General features: G+C 52.4%; 5 protein-coding genes across 5 annotated transcripts; 2 read left to right on the forward strand and 3 right to left on the reverse strand.

The window, feature by feature from the left end:
- Positions 1–2,609: 2,609 nt before the first annotated feature.
- B0T23DRAFT_412437 (uncharacterized protein) lies at positions 2,610–4,353 on the reverse strand (the record flags this gene model as incomplete). Its single annotated transcript, XM_062839486.1, has 2 exons — positions 2,610–4,099; positions 4,273–4,353. 2 exons carry the CDS (start codon positions 4,351–4,353, stop codon positions 3,002–3,004), a joined length of 1,179 nt encoding a protein of 392 aa, XP_062692799.1. The 3' UTR covers positions 2,610–3,001.
- Positions 4,354–5,301: 948 nt separating this feature from the next.
- B0T23DRAFT_420153 (chromatin remodelling complex ATPase chain ISW1) lies at positions 5,302–9,493 on the forward strand. The gene is made up of 4 exons (XM_062839729.1): positions 5,302–5,731; positions 5,825–5,989; positions 6,100–9,087; positions 9,155–9,493. Exons 1-4 carry the CDS (start codon positions 5,642–5,644, stop codon positions 9,290–9,292), a joined length of 3,381 nt encoding a protein of 1,126 aa, XP_062692800.1. The 5' UTR covers positions 5,302–5,641; the 3' UTR covers positions 9,293–9,493.
- Positions 9,494–10,277: 784 nt separating this feature from the next.
- Positions 10,278–11,574, reverse strand: B0T23DRAFT_395714 (eukaryotic translation initiation factor 3 subunit I; the record flags this gene model as incomplete). Its single annotated transcript, XM_062838200.1, has 3 exons — positions 10,278–10,670; positions 10,800–11,397; positions 11,525–11,574. 3 exons carry the CDS (start codon positions 11,572–11,574, stop codon positions 10,278–10,280), a joined length of 1,041 nt encoding a protein of 346 aa, XP_062692801.1.
- A 975-nt stretch (positions 11,575–12,549) lies between these two features.
- B0T23DRAFT_139709 (formate--tetrahydrofolate ligase-domain-containing protein) lies at positions 12,550–16,816 on the forward strand. The gene is made up of 4 exons (XM_062832330.1): positions 12,550–13,577; positions 13,643–13,663; positions 13,755–13,792; positions 13,876–16,816. Exons 1-4 carry the CDS (start codon positions 12,869–12,871, stop codon positions 16,519–16,521), a joined length of 3,414 nt encoding a protein of 1,137 aa, XP_062692802.1. The 5' UTR covers positions 12,550–12,868; the 3' UTR covers positions 16,522–16,816.
- Positions 16,817–17,907, reverse strand: B0T23DRAFT_139710 (uncharacterized protein). The gene has a single exon (XM_062832331.1). It carries the CDS (start codon positions 17,706–17,708, stop codon positions 17,112–17,114), a length of 597 nt encoding a protein of 198 aa, XP_062692803.1. The 5' UTR covers positions 17,709–17,907; the 3' UTR covers positions 16,817–17,111.
- Positions 17,908–17,985: the final 78 nt, after the last annotated feature.

The raw sequence follows: 17,985 nt of genomic DNA on the forward strand, positions 1-17,985 counted from the left end.
GGCAGCCCAATCGGCCGTTCGCAATGCACCGCTCCCGCAGCGAACTGAGAATACAGGAGCCGCCCGGGGTCTGTGTCTGTGGATTTTGAAGTGGGGGAGACCAAGCACAAAAATCAGATGAACACAGGAAACCGCTGGGCTTCTTCAATGGCGCAAACTGACGACCGACGACGGCGGACGGGCCCCCCTGACAGCTAGCTGCACCTTTTTTCATCCCCCACGGACGTATGCTTTCATGCATCTAAGCTCCTCCTGTCGACATTTCGAGAGGTTCAAGTACGCTGCCGACATGTCCATCTCCCGGCGGTTGCAAGAGGGTCAGAAGACTCAGTCGCTTCACGTCACACAAAGTGAATTAATCAAGTTCACCGTGTCACCCACGCCCAAAACGGTCCGCATGAGCAAAAGTAACGGAGCAGCTGGGACAAGATCTCAACTACCATAGGCGGAAGATATAAGAACCAACGTTTGGATGACTTCGACAGTCAGGAAGAGCCTCACGTAAAACCAGCGATCAGCGATCTGCACTGCACCGCGGTTCGGTTCGCAGCGATCCAAGCAGCTCATCCATCCACACGGTGCCTCGGGCGCTTCTCCGCTTTGCTTACCGCAACCTCACATTGTACAGTAGGTAGGGATGTCGCACCTTTCTCCCACCAACACGGGCTTTCACGGCAGTTGAACGACGTTCAGACGGCAAATACGATGTGTAATATGCTTGAAGGAACATCATGTGTAACTTGCTGAGTACGGCGTCACACCCACTTCCTCTGTTGGCCGCTGCTGCTTGGAGTTACACTGGCCAAAGACCGAGCCATTCCCATGGCCTAAATTATCAGTCAGTCACTCAATCATAGCCTTTAATCGTACAAAGCTTCACTCAATTCATCGTTGCATCCTCGATGACGTTTATGCTCCCTACCCTCTTAAAACCATTGCTGCACTAGCTGAGCTCACCGTCGTCAAACCTCTTACATGTATCAAGTTGATCTGCTGTTCCTCTCCTCAGTTCGAGATCCACGCCTCCGATCCTCAACTCTCTTCCTCATCTGCTCCGCGGCCTATACACCCCCACACTAAGCTCTTCGATAATCTCAATAAACCTCCAAAGACGCAGGACAATGATGAGCTCCGCGATCTCCTTGATAGCAACATCTACAGCAAAGCTAGCAACGATAGCCATGGCATCCAGCCAGTGAAACTACTCTCCAAAGAAGCTTTCCAAGCCGCGATTATACGGCATAGCCTGTCAGCCAACAAATAAGCAATTTTCTTTCTAGGAAGCAAGCGGGAAAAGAAACGAAATTACAAACTCACCCAGCTCCAAAAGCCTAAACCACCGCCACCAACTCGACCAACAAAGGCGAGCTGACCACCGTGCCGAACACGTGCAACCACTTCCTCGTCTCCGTTACCCTCTTTGCGCTCTCCCCATTCGAGTCGCCGGCTACCAGGGGCAACAAAGATGTCAGCGACAATGGAAGCTACGCCTAATGTCACCAGAGCCAGGACGATGCGGTGTCTTGTTTTGGATGAGAGGATTGTCCTTGTTTGTGCTTGGAGGTGGCGGTGGTTCAGGGAAGAGATCGTTCTGAGATGAGGAAGAGGATCAAGAGGTTCTTCCTCTGTGGGATGTTGCTGCAAGTGCGCAGATACGAGGATTTGGAGAGCCTCGCTCTGTCGTTCTTTCTACGAAAATGGAGATTGGGTTCATTCGGAGCGACGTCAGATGTGTAGGATGTGGATAAGTGTTGAGCGCTTGAGTGCGAAAGAGGGGAGGCATTTAGGGGAAGATCGTGAAGGACGCAGGGTTTGTGTCTGAGGAGGTGTGCTGCCTCACGAAACACATCACACCAATTTGCTGTAAAATAGAGTAGCGTAAGTATGTGATATGCGTGACGTCCGTAGGAGGAGCAACAGTTTCATGAGAGTGAGTGGTCGTTCCAGTGACCTGGAGGAGCAAACAGGCGAGAACGGCGATGATTAGTGGAAGGGCATGGATCAGACGGAATGTAGTCACAGGCAAGTAAGCACTATCTGGACTTGAACATCATGCATACAAAAATGAAGATTCAACAAAAGAAACCCCAATCCCCTGTTTTCCTTGATACAGAAAATCTCGTAAAGTCCCAAAAGTTTACGCATGAAAAAGCGGATGGTCTCCTGCTCTCAACGGAGCAAGATGTGGTCAATCGATTTTTGTTTGACTGAAGCACCTCACAGGCAAATCTGATATTTAATTTCACCTTGACATCAGATGGTCCTTGAGCTTACTCAATATTGCCCCTGGAACCCAAGACGGGACTAAACGTTCGTACAAACCACGTTCGGATGACACTATGCATCTAGGACCTTAACCCAACCTCGTGTCGTACACTGGAGAAAAGGGGTATCATTATATGCCTCAGTCGGCACCCTCGAGACACCATTGCTTATAGCTCTCCGCCGTTTGTGACAAACCGCCATATCTTCAATCCCACACACCTCGCCTCCAGCGCTAGATGGAGCGATAAATGCAGGAAGTTCATCCATCTGACTATGATACACGAGTCCGAACATGACCTGCAAACATACCCCGAGGCAGTTCCTATGTCATGGAGAGTAAAAGGCACCGAGAAATTCCATAAACACAAAACCATGCTAACCTATTACCGTGCAAGTCTAACTCCAAAAACATCAATACAAGAGAAAGAAACCCCCAGCTAAAGAGAAAGAGTACACTGGCACATCTTTGATGGTATAATGGTGTCCCAACGCCCTAGGTGCAAATCGCTACCTCTCCACAAAAATGATGCCCTTCCCAGCCTAACCTGGATTCCTCCCAGTAAATGCCACAATCCTCCAGTTACGCTAGCCCTTGACCGCAGAGAAATGCAAATGTGATGGTTTGAATGTTCCCCGCCGCGATGAAGCCCAGGTTGTACCCCATGCCCATGCTGTACCTTTGCCGTGAGGCATCTGTCGTCTATCTAGCGAAGAAGGCGTTCCGTCATGTCTGTGTTTAGGTGTGGCGGCTCCTTTTCGAGCTCTGGTTGAAGGGATCCTTGTCATTGCCAGGCCCAAAGTTGTCGATTCGAAAGAATTCTGCAAGGTCGACCACCTTTCGCTTTTGTCCTGCGCCACGGCCAAGTGTTCGTGTAGCAGACTGTCTAAGTGCGCGGTTTCTGTTGTTCCGCGAACTTGTCGAGGTCGAAACGGAGCGATTCCTAGGAGCATCGGAAAGCGCCAGATTCTCCAACTTCATCGCCTCCTCATGAGGAAAGGGGTGTGCTGATTGAAAGGTGAATGTTTCCTGCGTTGGGACCACAATCTGGAAGTCGTCCGGGTTGGAAGGCGGCTGTCGCTGCTGTTGCTGGTGCTCCTGCTGTGGCTGTTCGTATTCCTGTTGTTGTTGTTGTTGTTGTTGTTGTTCTTCTTGAGGGTTTTCGAAGACAGCAGGGGCAGGTGGCGAATCTCTCATTGAATCCTCCTCTTGAATGGGATCCAAAGATTGCGCCTGGGGCGATAGTGCGGGCTCGATCTTGTCGTCATCGTCGCTCTCTACCGTGGGGAGATCCCGACCGTCCAGGCGCTCCGTCGCCCAGCTCCGAATTATCCATCCTTCGCCGTCACTCAAGCCCAACCTCCTCCTGTCGAGAAACGCCAGAAGATCGTCGAGACAGTCTTGATAGCCCTCGGTGCGCGCCTTTGCAACGGCGGGACCGGTGGTCTTGTAGAGCTTAGTCACCGACAAAGCGGCTGCCTTGAAGGCTTCGAGGAGATCGTTGGAGTCGGCGCTCATTGCGGCGGACTGGTGAAAAAGCTGTATTGTGAAACAAACGCAGCGCTGTTTGCTTGTTGTAGGACCTTGCTCGTTTCCGAAAGGGTGGTTAGGGTGGTTGTAGCCGATTGTGTGGTCCAGAGAAACAAAGAAAAGACAAAGCTCGCTGATGAGTCGGTGATGGTTTGTCAGGAGGAATGCAATGATGTCTTTCGGGGCTGAGGTGGGTAGGGCCAGGAGGGGTTTTTGCTGGAGTATCGCATGTGGGTCACTTCCGTTGCTAGTGGATACGAAGCGAAGTGAGGGAGTTGTCTGGACCCTTTGGATTGGATGGAGTCGCTGATGGTTTGAACAAGCACGTGTCCACGGTACAGTCATTACATGATGCCCAAGCCCAAGTTATTACCTTGCTGTGCGAATACAAGGTGCTAACAAACCGTTCTGGCCTACAGAGGATACAAAGAACGGGCAATCGATGGAAACAGGTAAGTAGATTTCAAGGCGCAACGGACCGTGCACTTTGGCGGTCGGACTTGAACTTTGGTTTCCCAGACGTGGACTCGAGGCTGGTGGAACTTTCCAGTTTTGGTCATTCTTAAAGTTATCGATGTCTTTGCCAAGCGGCATTCCAGTTCCTTCCAAACACCGTGAGCGTCAAGTGGAGTCAGCGTATCTGTTGCAAAAAACTAAATGATGACCTGTGCACCTACCTTATCCTCTGCACCATGCGTAAATGGTGGAGATATTTCCATGATAGGTATATAAACGTATCTGTAAATCTGTGTACCTATTGATATAACCGACAGTTGGATGGTGTGGCGTCGCTCGCACTCATTGGAGGTCAGTTTCCCCAATTCTGTATGTGTGACGGAGCAAAGTTTAAAGTCGTAGATTCACTGTGGGGGATCATGCAGCACTGGCACAATAACGGAAAGTAAACTACAAATCCATCGATAGATACCTATGTAGGATATAGTGGCCTATGAATGATAACTGGAAAAACAGATGACGGGGAATGACAGTTAAGATTACCTCTATGTACCTTAGGTAACAACCAATGTAGCTCTTGAAGACGGCCACTCACTGCCCCTGCTTAACCTAGGTATGTATGCTGTGCCTGAACTAACCGACTTTAGTGCAGATGGAACCTTAAGTCTCAAGTTTCGGCCTCTGCACAACTGCGGGCGATAGGTACCTAGGTAGGTAGCTTCGACTTGGACGAACCCGTCCCCTTTGTGTACCTCTATAAACAGGAGTAACATAGGTACCTTGTGGTAGGAACAACGAAACCGAAAGGTTGCGCCGACACTTGCAACTTGCGCAGCATACCTACCTAGGTTGAGGTTTCTTTCTGAACCTCACCGTACGTCAGAGTGCCCCCGATAGCGTCCATCTACTAGCGTGCCATCAAGACAGGGACCCGTGTCGTCCAACCGACCGGCAGGGTACTGGCTGGCAGACGCCAAAGGCTTGGGTCTCAGCTGCCCGGCACTCGACTTGATCCCCTCCGTTGTCTGCACCGGGTCCTGTGATTGGCTGAATGAGACGCGGTTTCGCCCATTTGGGATCCTCGACTCTCGAGAAATTCCCACCCGCAGCCATCTCGACCCTTCAACAAACAGCATCTCCAGACCGCGCTTCTTTCTCGTCAACCTGCCAGTCAACCCCGAGGTCGCTGGCCAACACCAAACTCAGTTCAGAAACGAGGACATTCTTCCGGCCTGCGCTGCAACCGACATCATTCACTGAAGCGCGTGCCAGTCGCGTTTAAGTGGTTTTTGGGCCGTCTAAGCCAGGGGCCTTCCAGTCTGGACTCCGGTTCACCTTTATCAACCGAAGAAAACGAACAACACGACAGCAACCAAACAAAACCCCACCATCATGGCCCCACGCTCACGACAGCCCGTCAACGACGACGACGCGTCAATGCCTGACGCCCCAGAGACTTCCAATGCTCCCGCATCAGAGATGGTATGAGGCCCACACTTTCAATGAATGCGCCTTTGCGCCACCACATTTTGCTTTTCGCGGCAGTGAAACTGACGTTCGACCGCGGCCGTACAGGAGGTCGACGAGACGCCCGACTACACCGACTCTGATACCAACCCAAATACTACCGAGAGCAGCGTCGCAGGCGAGCCAGTAGATGGGCGTAGGAAGCGATCTGAGGCCAACCAACTACGACGGAGTATCTTCGGCAAAAAACATGATCGGCTGGGAGAGTCCAAGGTGAGCTACTACCACTACCGTACATTTCAGACTGTTCTCACGTCTCGAATCTTGGTCCCCCATCGCAACTGCCCGGCGGGCTCTTATTCGCGATCCTAACTCGGCTCCAGGAAGATGATTCGCTCCGAAGATTCCGCTACCTCCTTGGTCTGACCGACCTTTTCCGTCACTTCATCGAGACAAACCCAAACCCCAAGGTCCGCGAAATCATGGCCGAAATTGATCGCCAAAATGCCGAGGATGCAAAGTCAAAGAAGGGCGCTGGTCGCCAAGGCGGTGCTACTAGTGAGAGGCGTCGTCGGACCGAAGCTGAGGAGGACGCCGAGTTGCTCAAGGACGAGAAGGTAGGAGGCTCCGCCGAAACTGTGTTCCGCGAATCGCCTGCCTTTATTCAGGGCACCATGAGGGACTACCAGATTGCTGGCCTCAACTGGCTAATCTCCCTCCACGAAAACGGCATCTCGGGCATCCTGGCCGATGAAATGGGTCTCGGAAAGACACTACAAACCATCTCCTTCTTGGGTTATCTGCGGCATATCATGGATACTCCCGGTCCCCATTTGGTCATTGTTCCCAAATCGACTCTGGACAACTGGAAGCGCGAGTTTGCCAAATGGACACCAGAGGTGAACGTGCTGGTGCTGCAGGGGGCCAAGGAGGAACGTCAGCAGCTCATCCAAGACCGCCTTGTGGACGAAAACTTCGACGTTTGCATCACCAGTTACGAGATGATTCTCAGAGAAAAGGCTCACTTGAAGAAGTTTGCCTGGGAGTACATCATCATTGACGAGGCCCATCGTATCAAGAACGAAGAGTCTTCGTTGGCCCAGGTGATCAGAGTGTTCAACTCGAGAAATCGTCTCTTGATTACAGGCACTCCCCTGCAGAACAACCTACACGAGCTCTGGGCTCTGCTCAACTTTCTGCTACCAGATGTTTTCGGAGATTCCGAGGCGTTTGACCAATGGTTCTCTGGCCAAGATAGGGATCAAGACACAGTTGTACAGCAGTTGCACCGTGTGCTACGACCTTTCTTGCTGCGCCGTGTCAAGAGCGATGTTGAGAAGAGCCTTTTGCCCAAGAAGGAGGTCAATGTCTACATTGGCATGTCGGAAATGCAGGTAAAATGGTACCAGAAGATTCTTGAAAAGGATATCGATGCCGTTAATGGAGCTGGTGGAAAGCGCGAGTCCAAGACACGGCTCTTGAACATTGTTATGCAGCTTCGTAAGTGCTGTAATCATCCTTACCTCTTTGAGGGAGCCGAGCCCGGTCCTCCCTATACCACAGATGAGCATCTCGTTTATAATGCGGGAAAGATGCTTGTACTTGATAAGCTGCTTAAACGACTGCAGAAGCAGGGCAGTCGCGTCCTCATATTCTCGCAGATGAGCCGACTGTTGGACATTCTCGAGGATTACTGTGTTTTCCGCCAATACAAGTACTGCCGTATTGATGGCGGCACTGCCCACGAAGATCGCATTGCGGCTATTGATGAGTACAACAAACCCGACTCGGACAAGTTTGTCTTCTTGTTGACGACAAGAGCCGGTGGTCTCGGCATTAACCTTACCTCTGCCGACATTGTTATCCTCTACGACAGCGACTGGAACCCGCAGGCCGATTTGCAGGCCATGGACCGCGCTCATCGTATTGGACAGACAAAGCAAGTGGTGGTTTATCGTTTCGTCACGGATAACGCCATCGAAGAAAAGGTTTTGGAACGTGCAGCCCAAAAACTGCGCCTCGATCAGCTGGTCATCCAGCAGGGTCGTGCTCAGATTGCCGCAAAGGCTGCTGCTAACAAAGATGAGCTGCTGTCTATGATCCAGCATGGTGCCGAGAAGGTCTTCCAGAGTAAGGGCGGTTTCGGGGCCTTACCCGAGAATGGCGCCGAGTTGGGTGATGACGATATCGATGCTATTCTCGCGGCGGGTGAGAACCGAACCAAGGAGTTGAATGCCAAGTACGAAAAGCTCGGTCTCGACGACTTGCAAAAGTTCACCTCAGAATCAGCGTACGAGTGGAACGGAGAGGATTTCGCGGCTCGCAAGAAGGACATTGGCATCAACTGGATCAACCCGGCGAAGCGTGAACGCAAGGAGCAGATCTACTCTATTGATAAGTACTATAAGCAGGCCCTGCAGACCGGCGGAAGGACGGCCGACACAAAGCCCAAGGCCCCGCGTGCTCCCAAGCAAGTACCTGTGCACGACTATCAGTTCTATCCTGTTCGACTCCGCGAATTGCAAGACAGGGAGACGGCATACTACCGCAAGGAGATCGGCTACAAAGTTCCCCTCCCTGACGGCGATGACGAGACCGTGGAAGAACGCGAGGCCGAGAGAGCTCTGGATCAACAAGAAATTGATAACGCCACACCCTTGACAGAAGAGGAGCAAGCCGAGAAGCAAAAGCTCGCAGAACAAGGCTTTGGTGACTGGAACAGGCGAGACTTCCAGCAGTTCATTAACGGCTCTGGTCGCTATGGCCGCAACGACTATGAAGGAATTGCGCAGGAAGTTGACAGCAAGACTCCTGCAGAGATCAAGGCCTATGCCAAGGTATTTTGGCAACGGTATACCGAGATCGCGGACTATAACAAATACCTCAAGGTCATTGAGGATGGTGAGGAACGTATGCGCAAGATTGAACACCAGCGCAAGATGTTGCGCAAGAAGATGAGCCAGTACCGTGTGCCATTGCAGCAACTGAAGATCAACTACACTGTCTCGACGACCAACAAGAAGGTCTATACGGAGGAGGAGGACAGATTCCTTCTGGTGATGCTGGACAAGTATGGCGTCGATTCCGAGGGCATCTACGAGAAGATCCGGGATGAGATCCGCGAGAGCCCACTTTTTCGCTTCGATTGGTTCTTCCTTAGCCGTACTCCCATTGAGATCAGCCGTCGCTGCAACACTCTGCTGACGACGATCGTCAAAGAGTTTGAGGACGAGCCTAGCAACACCACCAAGGCCAAGGCGAACGGGGTCAATGGCAAGCTCAAGCGTGAAGCGAATGATGAAGACAATGACGAAGACAGTGTTTTGGGCCTGGCTCCTGCCAAGAAGAAGACCAAGGCCAATGGTGTCAAGGTAAACCATCCCCAGTTTTTCTCACTTTGGAGATGTTCGTACTAACTCTAATTTACCCGCGTAACAGAACAAAGCGCTAGACAACGTTAAGTCAGCGTCCGGTAGCAAAGCCACCTCGGCTGCCCCTTCGCGCGCGTCAAGCGTGGCGTCGACGGAATCGAAGGCGACAAAGGGCAAGGCTGCCCCCAAGGGAAAGAAGAAGTAGACCGCTTGATGGTGGTCCAGACCAGAAATACAAGCTACGGCACATGTATTGACTTGGCTTGGTATTCGAAGCTGTAGTTGCGTTTCATATGACTGGGTTAGACTGGGTGAAGGGGCTCGGTTCACCACTGAGAAGGCCAGTCCAGAGAGGGTTAATGCAGTTGGCTCGCGGCGTTTCCGTTGTGTCGTATTCATGTTGCGGTCTCGGTGATGGTTATCTCACCTGCCGTCATTTAGCGAGGGATTTCTCTGCCTACCTGAGGAACAAAAAATATCCTTTTGGTCAAAATCCGTTCTCTTGATGGATGAATAGGGCATGATGTGTGCAGTCTTGTACTTCCTTTACCCCTGTATTGTTGTTTCCACTTGTGCTGGGTCCTTATTGACTATAAGAGAGTGAGTAAACATCTGGCGAGCGAAACTAGACCTCTACTTATAACGTCCAATCTGATATCACATGAACGAGGTTGTGCAAGATAGTAAGCAGAAGAACGACCGAGTTCAAATATGACAAATGACTCTTCTGTGCTTCGATGAGGGGCAAAGTTTTTGGGTTTAAAAGGGACCAAGGGTTCCTTTCGCGACAAGATGGAAATTATATATCCGCTATCCGCGCGACTCACTTGTTCGATCGTTTGCTTCACATCGAACCGCACCACCTCATCGCTCCAATCTTGCTCCTTTTCACTTTTTTTTCACCAAATATTGGGTGGAACCGCCCAAATTCTCAGATTAGGTTGCCTGAAAAAAACGCCGTTTGTGAAATGCCCATTTCCCCCAAATTGTTGGATCCCTGGACGCGCGATGTAAAAGAACCCGTTTGCTCATTTCCTTCCTCCGACAAGTCGAGAGAATCCTGAACTCAATAACATGACACCCATATTTCGTCCCGCGAATCGCCTTTCCGGCCCTTTCTGCCGCCCCTCCTCGAATCCTGCTTGCTGAAAGTCCGAAAGTTTCGATCGATGTCGATAGAAGGGATCCGTTTAGGCAGAAATGGTCTGCTGTTGTTGCTGGTTGAGCTTGTTTTGCCTCTCCCTCTCGACCTCGTACATAAAGTCAAAGTAACCCTTGTCGAAGTGATGGATACGGACGTAACCGTCCTCACCACCGCTGGCGTAGCTCTTGCCGGTCGGGTCGGCGGCGACCGTGTTGAGGGGACCGAAGTGACCGCGCACACGACCAATTTCGCTCTCGAAGATCTTGTGGTAAAAACGTGCCTCGAATTTACCCTGACGCGCGGAGGTGGTGGTGACATCCATGGCAGCCTGACCACCACCGAGAATGACGAAGTCCTTCTTGCGAGTGATGGTAGCGCTGTTAAGAGGGGTGTCGGCGGGGTAGGTCTTGAGGACCTCCAGGTCCTTAGCTGTGATGAGCTGTGAAAGTGATGAGGGAGTGTTAGCATGCCATTAACTGTTCATCGATTCCGGTTTTAAGGATCCATTCCGGGAAGGGAACAAAAAAAAAAGGGGGGGGATTTGTTGTTGTGGAGCCATGTGACATACCTTGGAGGTCTTGTCCTTGGAGGCGGTAATGAAGTATGTACGGTCGTGCGACCACTGGAGATCGGTGATGGGCTGGTTGAGCTCGTGGATGGGGATGTTGTAGAGGAGGTCGCCGTTCTTGCCGTCGAACTGGGAGACGGAGCCGTCTTCGTGGCCGGCAATGATGTACTTGTTGAGGTAACTCCAGCCAGCGACAGTGGCCTTGCTGTCCTCGCAAACGATAGTCATGGCCTTCTCATCGCTCTGCTCGGCGTCAACGTCGAGCTTGATGTCGAGGACAACGATGGTACCCAGATGACCCATGCGCTTCTCCGTCACACCCAGAAGCTTGCTGCCATCCTCACTGAACTCAACGCGCTTGACGGCGGTAGGGAAGTCCCATGTCTTAAGAAGTCTGCCGGTCTTGATCTCCCAAAGGCGGATGGTGTTGTCGGCAGAGCCGGAGGCGAGGATGGTGGATGTGGGGTCGACATCAATGGTCCAGATGGCACCTTGGTGGCCGTGGTATGTACCGAGACGCTCGCCGTTGTGCGCGAACCAGACGCAAATCTGCTGGTCCTTGGAAACTGAGAAGAGCAAATCACCGTCGCGGTTGTACCTGTTGGGGGTAAAGGGTTGCTGTTAGAGGCTGCATCTCTATATGCCCGACATGCCAAAGCCAGAACACCAAGAGAGGTCGGGTCGGCGGGTATGGTATGCGATGATGATGCGGAGGGAAGACGAACTTGATCTGGGTGAGGGCACGTTCGTGGCCCGAAAGAAGAATGGGCCTCATCTTGATTGTGGGTTATTAGATATGACGAGGCGTAGGACGGCGGTGTGGAAGTGTAATGGTCGTTAGAAGAGACTGGGTGGATTCGTCGTCGAGAAATATCGCGGGGGGGTTGCACGACTTGGGAGGTAGGTGGGTGGATTAGTGTCTTTGTAGATGCGGCCGTGGTCGTCGGATCGGTCTTTGGTGTTCTTTCTTTGGGTGGATTTCCACTCCCAGTAATTTTTCCGCAGATTGTGCGCGATAGGCTGTCTGGCTGGCTCTGGCGGATTCTGACGGCCGCGGGGCGAATCAACACCTATCCCTGCAGATGCCAAGCTGCCCCTCTCCAGTCCCTCGTCCCAGCCAGCCGTGTGCCATTGAAGCTGCTGGTTTCAGTTCGGACCGGACTCTGGACCTTGCGATGCAGCCTGCCACCTCGATCCGCCACTGGCAGCCTGCCGGCCCGTCAACAGCCACCGATAAGAAGTTGTGGCTCAGTCTGTGACTCAGAGTTTAAGAGTCAGTTGTATCCGTCAAGTCTGTGCCGCGGCCGCAAGCCACACCAACTTGAATCTAGAACAACGACACAGACAGGACAGTGCGAGCACATCATGATCCGAGCTGCTACCTGCAGCAATGAAGCCGAGAACTTGGAGAGTCATGGATGCAGCATCTAGACACCGACTTCAACTGCAGTTATGTGGATGCCCTCCTGAGAGTCGCATCGAGGAGGAACAGTTCTTCAACTCTCGGAGAGTGGTAGAGGGAAATAGAGCCTTTTCTAGCGAGACATGGTAGGATTCTTGCAAGAATGCGTGGTGAATACGTACATTATTGAGCTTGGGTTTGGGATCTATTCTATTTAGGTTATTTGGTTGGCTTCACGTTTTGTTGTCACATTTACACTGATCATTTGCGGCACGTCTTGACACTCACCTTCGGTGACTCCTCGAGAAGGGAAAGAGAAAAAAAGAAAGAAACAAAAAAAAAAAAATCACAAATCACGAACCCTCTATTCCCGCCAGCAAGCCGGCGATCATTGGATCCTCGACATCGATCCCCCGTCGTCTAGGCGGGAACCCATTGTGACTCCTCTGTGCGGCGCAGAAAACCCCTGGGTCCCGGCCCCACCCCGTCGTGGAGGTGCCCGGGGGCGTCGACAGAGCTTGGCCGGGCGGAAGCCTTGAGCTTCTGAATATCCCTTACCCCGAGCCTGCGTCCGCTGCTGTTCAGGGTGATGTTGTTACAGCACGCACGCAGAAAGACCACTGCACCCTTCTTCTAGCTCTACAGTACCAGTCTGCGTCGTGTAGGCATGGCCATCTCCAGCTTCATCCAGAGGGTGTCTTCCACGTCAAGGAAGTCGCGTCGAGCCGGAAGATGTCTCACATCCCTGTCCGCACACGGGTCGTTGAGCACATGGCGGCGCATTCAAGTTGAGCATACGGGACAAGACATGCTCAAAAGATGGACATTGTCGTGGGGCACGGAATCCGACTCTCGGAGCTCTACCTCGGCTTTCGTCGCCTCTGAAGCTGGTACTACTGACTTCTCCGCCGCCCCGCGATCCACCTGCAGCCGCCCTAAGAAATCCCGTTATTGGCGCCTATCTCCAGTGACGGGGCTTACGGGGTCGTTTCTGGTGTCACCGTCATGCGCCGCTGCTATCGCCAGGGCAGCAGCTGCTAGCGATTTTGGAGCTAATGCGCTGCTCTCCCCCTCATCTTCAACTCTGCCTCTGCCTGACACTTTACCCTTTGCACCATCTTCCTCCTCCCGCTTTTCTCACATTCAGGGTCCTGTCTCTCGATACGCTGCTGCTTTTGGCCATCCGCGCAGCTCCATCAGGACATATTCCAGTTTAGCTTCTCCCAGAGCCGCAACAAGGGAGCCTGAAGCAGCAATGGCCTCCAAGATCGACGGCACCGCGCTGGCCAAGCGCATCCGCGACGGTCTCCGCGCTACCATCGAGGAGACCAAGAAGACCAACCCGCGCTTCCGCCCCTGCCTCAAGATCATCCAAGGTGCGCTTGTGTGTGTGCTGCGTGCTTTTGCAGATGAAACCCAGTGGCTAACCAGTTGACTGCAGTTGGTGATCGATCCGATTCCTGTACGTTGAGACTTTATCTACCCCGCCATCACAGCAACATTTCTGTGCCACGCATTGTCCCTTGCTGACTGACCGTCTGTCTGCCATGCAGCTACCTATGTGCGCATGAAGTTGAAGGCTGCTGAGGAGGTACGCACAAGCTCGGGGATATCCTGTCCTACATCAGACGACTGGCAGGCAGGACTCGGACTGACATGTGATATCAATTACAGTGCGGTATCGAGGCTGAGCTGATCAAGTTCGACGAGAATGCCACCGAGGCCGAGCTTGTTGCCAAGGTGGTGCAGCTCAACAACGACTCGACCGTTCATGGCATGCTCGTCCAGTTGCCCCTCCCTAAGCACATTTCCGAGTATGCTGTCACATCGGCCGTTGCCGACGAGAAGGATGTCGACGGTTTCGGCACCCTCAACATCGGCGAGCTTGCCAAGCGCGGCGGCCACCCTTATTTCATCCCTTGCACCCCCAAGGGTGTCATGGCCCTTCTTGCCGAGGCTGGTGTTGAGCTCAAGGGAAAGAACGCGGTTGTCCTCGGTCGTAGCGATATCGTGGGCAGCCCTGTCAGCTACCTCCTCAAGAACGCCGACGCTACCGTCACCGTCTGCCATTCCAAGACCGCCGATCTCCAGCAGTACCTCAAGGAGGCCGACGTTGTTGTTGCTGCCATCGGCCAGCCTAACTTTGTCAAGGGCGAGTGGCTCAAGAAGGGTGCCGTTGTCATTGATGTCGGTACCAACTACGTTCCCGACGATACAAAGAAGTCTGGCGTCCGCCTGGTTGGTGACGTCGAGTTCGAGTCGGCCTCCCAGGTCGCTTCCGCCATAACTCCTGTTCCCGGCGGTGTCGGTCCCATGACGGTTGCTATGCTTTTGCAAAACGTTGTTGACGCCACTAGTTCCTACTTCGAGAACCAGAAGAAGAGGGGATCCATTCCTCTCCCCCTAAAGCTGGCGGAGCCCGTTCCTTCCGATATCGATATTTCCAGGGCTCAGGTTCCCAAGCCCATCACCCAAATTGCCACCGAGATCGGTCTTGCGCCCTCCGAGCTCGAGCCCTATGGTGCTTACAAGGCCAAGGTTGACCTCAGCATCCTTAAGCGCCTTGAGCACCGCCGTAACGGTCGCTATGTCGTTGTTACTGGTATTACCCCCACTCCTCTCGGCGAGGGTAAGTCCACCACCACTATGGGCCTGGCTCAGGCTCTTGGTGCTCACGTTGGTCGTTTGACTTTCGCCAACGTCCGCCAGCCCAGCCAGGGTCCTACTTTCGGCATCAAGGGTGGTGCTGCTGGTGGTGGTTACAGCCAGGTCATCCCCATGGATGAGTTCAACCTTCACTTGACTGGTGATATCCATGCCATCACCGCCGCCAACAACCTTCTCGCTGCCGCTATCGATACCCGCATGTTCCATGAGAACACCCAGAAGGACGGTCCTCTTTACAAACGTCTAGTCCCTGCCAAAAACGGAAAGAGGGAGTTCCCTCCCATCATGTTCCGCCGCTTGAAGAAGCTTGGCATTGAGAAGACGAACCCCGATGATCTCACCGAGGAGGAGATTAGCCGCTTTGCTCGTCTCGATATTGACCCCGAGACCATTACCTGGAGACGTGTTCTGGATGTAAACGACCGTCATCTGCGCGGTATCGTTATCGGCAATGCTCCCACCGAGAAGGGCCACAAGCGTGATACTGGCTTCGACATTTCTGTTGCCAGTGAATGCATGGCTATTCTGGCCCTCAGCACTAGTCTTGCTGACATGCGTGAGCGTCTCGGCAGAATGGTTGTTGCCAGCTCCAAGAGCGGCGACCCTGTCACTGCTGACGACCTTGGTGTTGGCGGTGCCCTGACTGTCTTGATGAGGGATGCCATCAAGCCAAACCTCATGCAGACCTTGGAGGGCACTCCAGTCTTCGTTCACGCCGGTCCTTTCGCCAACATTAGTATTGGTAACAGCTCGATCCTGGCCGACAAGATGGCCCTCAAGCTTGCCGGTACGGAGCCCGATGAGGATTACGCTACCAAGTCTGGTTTTGTCGTTACTGAAGCCGGTTTCGACTTCACCATGGGTGGCGAGCGTTTCTTCAACATCAAGTGCCGCACCTCCGGCCTCATGCCTGACGTTGTTGTTGTTGTCGCTACTATCCGTGCCCTCAAAGTTCATGGTGGTGGTCCCCCGATCTCGCCCGGTGCGCCGCTCAACCCTGTGTACAAGGAGGAGAATGTTGAGATCCTGCGCGCTGGTTGCGTCAACCTCGCCAAGCACATTCAGAACGCCCGTTCGTATGGTGTCCCTGTCGTCGTTGCCATCAACAAGTTCTCGACTGATACCCAGGCCGAGATTGACGTTGTTCGCGAGGAGGCCATCAGGGCCGGTGCCGAGGACGCCGTGCTCGCCAACCATTGGGCCGAGGGTGGTAAGGGTGCTGTTGACCTCGCTCAGGCCGTCATTTCTGCTAGCGAGAAGTCTACCCCTGAGACTCAGAAGCTTCTATATGAGGTTGAGGGCAACACCGTCCAGGAGCGTATCGAGAAGATCGCTCGTGAGATGTACGGTGCCGCCAGCGTCGAGTTCAGCGAGCTCGCCCAGAAGAAGGTCGATACCTATACTCGCCAGGGATTCGGCAACCTGCCCATCTGCATCGCCAAGACCCAATACTCACTCAGCCACGACCCCGAGCTTAAGGGTGCCCCCACCGGCTTCACCGTCCCCATCAGAGATGTCCGTATGGCCGCTGGCGCCGGGTATCTCTACGCTTTGGCTGCCGATATCCAGACTATTCCTGGTCTGCCTACGGCTCCTGGTTACTTTAATGTGGACGTGGATACCGAGACTGGTGAGATCCAGGGTCTGTTCTAGAAGATTTGAGTTTAGTTGAAAGCTGGTTGTTTCGCCTTGCAGCCATTTCTTGTCGGTTTCGCTCTAGATATATTCGTCCTTTGCCTGGGTACATGAGTTTGGTGTTGCGGTTTGGGTATATAATGCATTCACGATCAACTCAAGGGTGCGGTAGAACCGGTTTTGGAGTATGTGTACGCCGGTAGTCTCTATTCTTGTCTTTTAACAACACATACGGAATGGCGGCGCCACGGTGTACGGATTCAAAAAGAAGAAAGGGGCGAGCCAAAAAAGATGGGGGCATCGTCGTGCGTATATGATATCATGTTTTGTTTTTGTTAGGTTCCATACATGAAACAAGGGGCCACGTTGAATTCACCGCATTGCGCCATCCTGTGCTGATCAATACTCGGCCTTAATGCCTTTTTGCGACCTCTCTTTGAGCGGTATATCCTGAAGGCCCTTCTTGTCCGTTCGGAAATACCAGGACATTCTCAGTCTCTCTCATCTCTGTCTCATTCGTTGTGCACCATCCGCATATGTATCTTTCTGCCTCTTGATCGCTCTTGTTAAGTTCTTTATAATTTTCAATAATCAGTTTCTTTGCTTTTCTACTCGATGCCCATGACTCTGTTCCATGCGGGGTTAGTGCTCTCGATGAGAAAAGGGAAACGAAACGAGTTGTGCACGAGGCAGAAATAGGTACAGCGAAGACCACACAACAAGGTGAAGGCTTTAAGAAAACATGACAATATATTGAAGAGAAGAATAAATATCATGGTCCGTGTAAGTAGAAGTATAGCGAAGGTGGATCCGAGAGATAGTACCAAAGGGAGAACATTATCTTTATCTTGGACTAATAACAATACAATAGGTATGATATAGAAAAGGTCTATCAACATTTCTACAGCCATTACGTGTTTGTCTGGGAGCATCCATCTTCGGTCATTTATCCGTCCAAGAAACAAGTGATGATAGTGCTGAGATCCTTTGGCTTTGTTGTTTTTGTCGAAGAAGAGAAGGAAAAGCGATTGACGATGCAAATGTGACGTCAAGTTGTCGCTGAGCGTGCGGCCATAGCAATGACCAGCGGATGAAGAAACTGAATAATTGGGAACAGCAAACGGAGAATTGCATGCATGACTGTGAAGAGCAAACGAAGAAAAAGTCGCCATACTCAAACATGCTGTAAAGAGATGAAAGTGCATGACGTCGTAAAAGGTGTGTGTAGTAGGTAGGTCATCCAGAAAAGTATAACAAGGTCGCGTGTCGTGCCCCGTGAAAGTCGTATAAAGTCGTATAGTATATCGCCACGCCAAACAGCTTTACCGCCCGTCGCAAATGAAAGAATCTCTTCCCCTCCTCCCTGCCTTTTCCGTCCAGAAATGAGAGATTGTACTGTACCATACCCTTAGAGAAAAGAAACAAGCACGACCAAACTCAGCACCTACCACCGTTCCCAAGAACATGACCCATTGTTAGCTC

Source organism: Neurospora hispaniola (genome assembly GCF_033458365.1).
Source record: "Neurospora hispaniola strain FGSC 10403 chromosome Unknown B0T23scaffold_4, whole genome shotgun sequence".
Lineage (NCBI taxonomy): Eukaryota > Fungi > Ascomycota > Sordariomycetes > Sordariales > Sordariaceae > Neurospora > Neurospora hispaniola.